This window comes from Oncorhynchus keta, chromosome 24 (genome assembly GCF_023373465.1).
Source record: "Oncorhynchus keta strain PuntledgeMale-10-30-2019 chromosome 24, Oket_V2, whole genome shotgun sequence".
NCBI lineage: Eukaryota > Metazoa > Chordata > Actinopteri > Salmoniformes > Salmonidae > Oncorhynchus > Oncorhynchus keta.
The window spans coordinates 48,795,864-48,804,856 of record NC_068444.1 but is presented as its reverse complement, the minus strand read 5'-3'; the positions used below and the strand labels follow the sequence as shown (position 1 = coordinate 48,804,856).

The window sequence follows — 8,993 nt, the reverse complement described above, 5'->3', positions numbered from 1 at the left end:
AAAGAGAATGCTTGGGGACATTTCATATTTTTTTTATTGAACAATAAAACATGAAAACAATTTTCACAAGGTAAAAAACAAGTTACCCATATAGAGGTCCAGGTTTTCTTTAACTTCTTCTGTGAGAAATTCATACATTTCATGATTATTTATTCCTATGCCCATAAAGGGGAAAACACCTTATAGCCGCATAGTCAAATCTATGGTGATAGTTTCTTGAATAAAACACTAAACAGCTTTATGTTTGACAGCTTCATGTTTGATGTGGAGAGGAATGTCGTCTTTGAAGTTGGTTTTTGATATGGGCATGAGTAGGAGAAATAAATACTTATAGAGTGGGTGACCTTCATGAACACTCACATAAAACAGTGTTATGCAGCAGCCTTCTGACTTCTCTCTATAGCCATCCTCTCAAGGCGCTCTGTGTAGAACCCGTTGAAATCCAACCTATGGAATCAAGTTCAAATCAGTTTTTACTAGGATTGTAACTATAGCTAAGCCTATTCATTTAAGCAACTAACTAGGATCTATAGGCCAGGGGTTCCCAACTCTGGTCCTGGGCCCTTTTTCCCCAAAGCATCTTAAAGGGAAATAAAAATAAAGAAAATCACTTCATATTCGTCATCTCCAGCACCATCCCAATATCAACATATGTGAAAATGTGTTTTTCCAATGGCATCATCCAATTATTAGACAATTAGTAGGCAATGCCTACAAATAATTGGTTAGAATCACACGATGCACACCGATGAGGTCAAGCGTCTTATATCGGCTGAAAGCTTAAATTATTGTTAATATAACTGCACTGTGCAATTTACAGTAGCTATTACTGCGGAAAAATGGCATGCTATTGTTTGAGGAGAGCTCCAAACAACAAAACACTTTTTTCACCGCAATAGGTTTGATAAATTCACCTCTGAAGGTGAAATGTATTCATACATTCTGAAAACTTGCTCTGATTTATCATCCAAAAGGGTCCCAGAGATGACATGAAGTGACGTTTTGTTAGATAAAATCCCTTTTCATATCCTAAAAAGGTCCATTCAGCATTCACGATCGATTTTGTATTTCCACTCGTTCAATTTGAAAATAAAATTTAAAAAAGAAGAAAGGAATCTGTGAAAATCTAATCCTAAACGTTGATCAACCAGTCAAATCACGTTTGTATGTATTCCTCAGAGATCCTAGAATGTAACTAGACTTCACTATATCATTAGGGGTGTAGTATATCCTATAGGACACCAAATTTGGTCAGAGAGCGACGCCTTCATGGCCGACCGATGACGCGGGTGGTCTTCACTTGATCGACTCTAACTTTGTCAAATAAGCACCAATCGGGGGCAAACAAAGCTAGCTAGATAGCCAATGAGAAACCCTGTATGTGTCGCAAAATGTTGCTGCTAACCTTGTGCGAAGTAATGCCTTTTGCTTTTGGACATATTCAGAATTATGAAAGTTGTGAAAACTGGTTGTTTTGCAAATTTTGAATTTATAATATGGCTACTAATACTGGAAAAGCTAAATCAAAGTCCAAGTATACAGTTTATGATATTTTTGCAGAAAAATGTCATATGAATGCAAATGTCTCCTTCACGATTTGCCCAAATGTACCTGGGTGACTTCACACTAAATGTCATGTAGTTCGCTCATACTTCAAGAAACTTTGCACAAACACTGCTGCTATCTTGTGGACACCATCGGAATTACAACCAGAGTGATGGCTGGAAGTGGGACCTTTCTGTTGCATTTCAAAGATGGTGGTCAAATAAAAATGTTTGGTTTCTTCTTTGTATTTTCTTCTACCAGATCTATTGTGTTATATTCTCCTACAAGCCATTCTTGTGATTATTGTGACTTTGCCATTGTAATTGTTTGTAAGCTTGTGTAGTCTAAAATGAATCTATGATTGTATGCTATCCATTTGATGTTGATTTTGATGACTTTGTATGCCATTTTAATATTTGATAATTAACCAATGATATTAGGCCACACTTGGCCATGATTACAGACACCTGTGTCTTTTGACACTATATAAACAAGTCATCCCGCAGTGTTTGATTATACCCTGATGAAGACAGCTTGGCTGTCGAAACGTTGGACATTCAATTTTTGCATCTGAGCTCCTAGAGTGTACGGCTCTCTTTTATTTTCAAGTGTAACATGATGTACCAAATCTAGTCAGTGCATTATTATAGGGTAGGCTAAGCATTAGAATAAGCCACCTCAATATTTGCAGCCAGATGGGTGATAATACATCTCTAGGAGCTGATCTGTCGTCAGTAGTGTGGAATAATTATAAATGTTAAGGTAAGACGTGAATGGAGAAAGCTGATCCGAGCGCAGCGACGCCTTTCTTTCGATCCCATCAGTATCGACACATGCTCCAATGACGCACTTAGTGAACGTTCTCTCTGCGGGGTGTTTTTGCGAAACACATGTTACATCTTCGGCCAAAATACATGTAAGTCTAGATTCCATCGCTATCAGAAACCGGGCGCTGTGCAGTAGACCCACCTGTAGATGATGTTTATCATGCTGTGCTCACAGTCGTTGGTGCTGTAGACGCTGAGCTTGTCCAGCAGGTCCAGGAGCAGTGTACTGAAGTTGCTGTCAAACTTGCTGACGGTGGCTTCGAAGCATGAGTCTGACTGCAGGGCGTCCACGTGCTCCGCTAGAAACTGACAACGTGGGAAACCACATAGGTAAGACACTTGCTGATTGGGGAATAGCATAGCATATCACATCATCAATCATGCTATATTTGATAGATAGCATTTCTATTCTGTCTCAAATACTAATTGCCATCATTACAATACTACTGTATTTGGTTGTTGTTCTATATAACATACACATGTAAAACACCGATTTTCATACATGTTTAACCTTTGAAAACACTGCTACAAGTTGGTTAGTGAGTATCTGCTGTAAATAAGTGAGTATGTGTGTAGTTACCTTGGAGGTGAGTCTCTTCTTCTCTTGCTCCTCGGTGCGTTCGCTCTGGGTGGGAGGACCCTCCATGGTGCCATGCTCCAGAGACAGCTGGTTCAACTCCTGATCCAGCTTCATGCTCCGGGTGAAGCGCTACACCAGGAAATACAAAGTATTCGAACCCCTTGACTTTTTCCACATTTTGTTACGTTACAGCCTTATTCTAAAATGTATAAAATCATTTTTTCCCCTCTCATCAATCCACACACAATACCTGATTATGACAAAGCAAAAACAGGTATTTAGAATTTTTTGCAAAAGTATTAACAAAAAACCCCCTGAAATATCACATTTACATAAGTATTCATACCCTTCTTCACTCAGTACTTTGTTGAAGCACCTTTGGCAGTGATTACAGCCCTGAGTCTTCTTGGGTATGACGCTACAAGCTTGGCACGCTGGTGTTTGGGGAGTTTCTCCCATTGTTCTCTGCAGATCCTCTCAAACTCTGTCAGGTTGGATGGGGAACGTCACTGCACAGCTATTTTCAGGTCTCTCCAGAGACGTTTGATCGGGTTCAAGTCCGGGCTCTGGCTGGGCCACTCAAAGGACATTCAGAGACTTGTCCCAACAGGTGAAGGTTCACCTAATGGAAGGTGAACCTTCGCCCCAGTCTGAGGTCCTGAGTGCTCTAGAGCAGGTTTTCATCAAGCATCTCTTTGCAAGTACTTTGCTTCGTTAATCTTTCCATCAATCTTAAATAGTCTACCAGTTCCTGCCGCTGAAAAACATCCCCACAGCATGATGTTGCCACTACCATGCTTCACCCTAGGGATGGTGCCAGGTTTCTTCCAGACGTGACGCTTGACATTCAGGCCAAAGAGTTCAACTCAATCTTGGTTACATCAGACAAGAGAATCCGGTTCATCATGGTCGGAGAGTCCTTTAGGCGCCTCTTGGCAACTCCAAGCAGGCTGTCATGTGCCTTTTACTGAGAAGTGGCTTCTGCCTGGCCACTCTAAAATAAAGGCCTCATTGGTGGAGTGCTCTTGTCCTTCTGGAAGGTTCTCCCAACTCCACAGAAGAACTTTGGACCTTTGTCATAGTGACCATCGGGTTCTTGGTCACCTCCCAGACCAAGGCCCTTCTCCACCGATTGCTCAGTTTGGCCAGGCGGCCATCTCTAGGAAGAGTCTTGGTGATTCAAAACTTCTTCCATTTAAGAATGATGGAGGCCACTGTGTTCTTTGGGACCTTCAATGCTGCAGACATTTTTTGGTACTCTTCCCCAGATCTGTGCCTCGACACAATCCTGTGTCAGAGCCCTATGGACAATTCCTTCAACCTCTTGGCTTGGTTTTTGCTCTGACATGCACTGTCAACTGTGGGACCTTATATAGACAGGTGTGTGCCTTTCCAAATCATGCCCAATCAATTGAATTTACCACAGGTGGTCTCCAACTTGTAGATACATCTCAAGGATGATCGACGGAAACAGGATGCACCTGACCTCAATTTCGAATCTCATAGCAAAGGGTCTGAATACTTATGTAAATAAGGTACTTCTGTTTTTTTAGTAAAAAAATACATTGCCAATAACCTGTTTTCGCTTTGTCATTGTGGAGTATTGTGTGTAGATTGATGAGGAAAACAATTCATTTAATCAAAATTAGAATAAGTATGTAACTTAACAAAATGTGGAAAAAGTCAAGGGGTCTGAATACTTTCCGAATACACTGTAGACACACATTTAATAAGGATCACCAGTGAGAGACACTGTAAAGTCATACACTGAACACTGGGGGGGGGGGGGGTATTAGGCTACATATCATAATACTGCAGTCAGATTATCTAATGTGCATGAGATTGCACGTCAATTCAAACATTCAAAAACACTACATGTAAGCTAAAACAAGCTGCCTTGACGTTCACGGTTTTGTAGTTGCGTTCCACATCCACGCACCTGCATGCAGTTGGTGAACATGACACAAACAGACATGAGCTTGGAAAAGATCTTAAGCAGTTCTGGGTTGGTCAGCATGCAGTCCTTCAGGCAGTTGTCCAGGAAGCTGGTGTGATGACACAGCACGTCGTCTATGTTGGAGGCCTGGGGAAGACAAGATGGCCTATATTAAGATATTCCTGATCAATGCAGGGCTTGGGACTGTTACGACAGTGTGCACTAAGCCACAGCATGCAGTTATTAGGAGCAATGAAAATAAATGTAATTGGGACTGGAAAACACAACAATCTTGGGTCAAAGCAAAGTAAAGCCTCACGGCTGACATTTGTAATGGATGCCACTACTACAACATGCACAGAACAATTACGATAGACACAACTATAGGCTAACACATAATAGCACTGAATGCTATCAAGGTGAAAAGCAGCCTTGGTTAGAATCCACTCACAGATTTCAAGTTCTTCTCCATGATATGCCAGGTGGGCTCCATGACTTCAAACATCATGTAGTACTGGATGTTCTGTACAAAGTTCAGCATGCGCTGTCTCAAGGCAAACGCTGTTGCAAACCTACAGGGAGGAGGAAACCAGATAGCTCACTAGGAAGCTGGCACTAGAGAAACAAACAAGGAAGTTAACTGAAGGAGTTTTGTCAACTCACCACTTGGCCCTGTGCAAGGCGTGCTGTTTGGCTGTTTTGTTGCTGATCCACACGTTGCACAACAGCCTCTCGACATGTTTGCAGTAAAAAATGTGCCGGAACAGCATTTGGTATCTCGTCAGCGCTTTCCTGAAAAATCCAAAAATATATACACTGCTCAAAAAAAAAATTAAGGGAACACTAAAATAACACATCCTAGATCTGAATGAATGAAATGTTCTTATTAAATACTTTTTTCTTTACATAGTTGAATGTGCTGACAACAAAATCACAGGCCAGGGTAACCTAGTGGTTAGAGCGTTGGACTAGTAACTGGAAGGTTGCAAGTTCAAACCCCCGAGCTGACAAGGTACAAATCTGTCATTTTGCCCCTGAACAGGCAGTTAACCAACTGTTCCTAGGCCGTCATTGAAAATAAGAATTTGTTCTTAACTGACTTGCCTCGTTAAATAAAGGTAAAAAATAAATAAATAAAACACAAAAATTATCAATGGAAATCAAATTTATCACCCCATGGAGGTCTGGATTTGGAGTCACACTCAAAATTAAAGTGGAAAACCACACTACAGGCTGATCCAACTTTGATGTAATGTCCTTAAAACAAGTCAAAATGAGGCTCAGTAGTGTGTGTGGCCTCCACGTGCCTGTATGCCTGGGCATGCTCCTACAATGCCTGGGCATGCTCCTGATGAGGTGGCGGATGGTCTCCTGAGGGATCTTCTCCCAGACCTGGACTAAAGCATCCGCCAACTCCTGGACAGTCTGTGGTGCAACACAGACGGATGGTGGATGGAGTGAGATGTGCTCAATTGGATTCAGGTCTGGGGAACGGGCGGGCCAGTCCATAGCATCAATGCCTTCCTCTTCCAGGAACTGCTGACACACTCCAGCCACATGAGGTCTTGCATTAGGAGGAACCCAGGGCCAACCGCACCAGCATATGGTCTCACAAGGGGTCTGAGGATCTCATCTCAGTACCTAATGGCAGTCAGGATACCTCTGGCGAGCACATGGAGGGCTATGCCACCCCACAACATGACTGACCCACCGCCAAACCGGTCATGCTGGAGGATGTTGCAGGCAGCAGAACGTTCTCCACGGCGTCTCCAGACTCTGTCACATGTGCTCAGTGTGAACCTGCTTTCATCTGTGAAGAGCACAGGGCGCCAGTGGCGAATTTGCCAATCTTGGTGTTCTCTGGCAAATGCCAAACATCCTGCACGGTGTTGGGCTGTAAGCACATGATTATAGTAGTATTGGCATTTGGCACGCCCTGGTTTTGGGTCCCCGAGGAGGGTTTCTCAATAGATTGAGAAAGCTATACATTAGGGTATAAAACTTTATACAACTTTTTTTTATCCCATTTTCAAGGTCGCCTTTTTCACCTTCTTTTAACCAGGTCATACTGAGGTCCGAAGACCTCTTACCCAAGGGAGACCTGGCCTTGGATATAGCCCCAGTGTACCTACCTGTTGATAATGAGCGACAGCGGCCACTTCACGATGTAGTCGAAGGAGAAGGCCTCCAGGCCGCTGAGGGCCACCTCGGTGAGGTCGGCATTGATGATGGCCTTCTCCTGCTTGGTCTCAATGGCCAGCACCCGCAGCAGCTGGGTGATCACGTCATGAGGCATTAGGTCAATCTGGGAAACAGGAACAGAGGGTGGATGGATGAGTTCAGTGTGAAGCCCCTCCCAAAACAGTCATATAGTCTTTTATATGTATAGCCTATAGACATTTGCGATTCTGCCCTTCAGCAATTTTCTATTACCGTGCTAAAGTGCATCTATAAGAAATGGTCTAATGCGGTAAACAGCAATGACGCCATTTGAATAACAAGATCATAAATGACTTTAGGTTCTCCTTAAAGTAGTCAACAGTGTGCCCAGCTGCTGTAATTATTTAGTATTTTTTATTGGTATCCCCAATTACCCAACACAAATAAAATACATAATATAATAACATAATATACATAACACTGCGCGAACTGCTTGAACAGACAGTTTGGTACCTTCAACACATCAACACCTCACACAAAGATCAATAGTGATGCAGTCAAACTCTCAACTTTTGAGCCAGGAGAGATTGACATGCACGTTACTGACATTCACGCTCCCTGGACATAAAGTGCAATACGTGCTGCTCTGTTCTGGACCAACTGCAATTTATCCATGTCGCTCTTTGCCGCACGACCACACAACTGGGCAGTAGTCCAGGTGCAACAAAACTATGGCCTGTAGGACCTGTCTGGTCGACTGAGACGTCAAGAAAGCAGAGCAACGCCTTATCACAGACAGACCTCTTCCCATTTTAGCAACCATTGAGTCTGTATGTTTTCACCATGACCGCTTGCTATCTAGGGTTTCACCCAGCAGTTTAGTCTCCTCAACTTGGCTCAATCACCACATTATTCAATAATAGATCTAGATGTTGGTTTAGGGTTGAACGAGTGATGTGTCCCAAAAACGATGTCTTTCATTTTTTATATTTAGCACCAGCCTAGTTACCCATTCTAAAACTGACTGGAGCTCAATGTAAAATGGGTACATTTATTTATTTTAGTGTAATAGCCAACATATATAACCTCATAACCTCACATGGTCTCTCCTATCATTGCTATGCAGACGACACACAATTAATCTTCTCCTTTCCCCCTTCTGATGACCAGGTGGTGAATCGCATCTCTGCATGTCTGGCAGACATATCAGTGTGGATGACGGATCACCACCTCAAGCTGAACCTCGGCAAGATGGAGCTGCTCTTCCTCCCGGGGAAGGACTGCCCGTTCCATGATCTCGCCATCACGGTTGACAACTCCATTGTGTCCTCCTCCCAGAGCGCTAAGAACCTTGGCGTGATCCTGGACAACACCCTGTCGTTCTCAACTAACATCAAGGCGGTGGCCCGTTCCTGTAGGTTCATGCTCTACAACATCCGCAGAGTACGACCCTGCCTCACACAGGAAGCGGCACAGGTCCTAATCCAGGCACTTGTCATCTCCCGTCTGGATTACTGCAACTCGCTGTTGGCTGGGCTCCCTGCCTCTGCCATTAAACCCCTACAGCTCATCCAGAACGCCGCAGCCCGTCTGGTGTTCAACCTTCCCAAGTTCTCTCACGTCACCCCGCTCCTCCACTCTCTCCACTGGCTTCCAGTTGAAGCTCGCATCCTCTACAAGACCATGGTGCTTGCCTACGGAGCTGTGAGGGGAACGGCACCTCAGTACCTCCAGGCTCTGATCAGGCCCTACACCCAAACAAGGGCACTGCGTTCATCCACCTCTGGCCTGCTCGCCTCCCTACCACTGAGGAAGTACAGTTCCCGCTCAGCCCAGTCAAAACTGTTCGCTGCTCTGGCCCCCAATGGTGGAACAAACTCCCTCACGACGCCAGGACAGCGGAGTCAATCACCACCTTCCGGAGACACCTGAAACCCCATGTGAC

The 8,993-nt window shown here is 43.8% G+C and overlaps 1 protein-coding gene across 4 annotated transcripts in view; it reads right to left on the bottom strand.

The window, feature by feature from the left end:
• Nucleotides 1-16: 16 nt before the first annotated feature.
• Nucleotides 17-8,993, bottom strand: part of LOC118357671 (gamma-tubulin complex component 2-like) — a 41,381-nt gene continuing 32,404 nt past the window's right edge. For all 4 annotated transcript variants that reach the window (XM_035735027.2, XM_035735026.1, XM_035735028.2 and 1 more), the window contains 7 exons: nt 7,021-7,193; nt 5,552-5,680; nt 5,340-5,460; nt 4,892-5,035; nt 2,953-3,081; nt 2,515-2,678; nt 17-447 (listed from right to left, as the gene is read on the bottom strand). In XM_035735027.2, the coding sequence (XP_035590920.1) occupies nt 372-447; nt 2,515-2,678; nt 2,953-3,081; nt 4,892-5,035; nt 5,340-5,460; nt 5,552-5,680; nt 7,021-7,193 (936 nt within the window). In that variant the 3' untranslated portion in view covers nt 17-371. The remainder of the gene's footprint in view (nt 448-2,514; nt 2,679-2,952; nt 3,082-4,891; nt 5,036-5,339; nt 5,461-5,551; nt 5,681-7,020; nt 7,194-8,993) is intronic.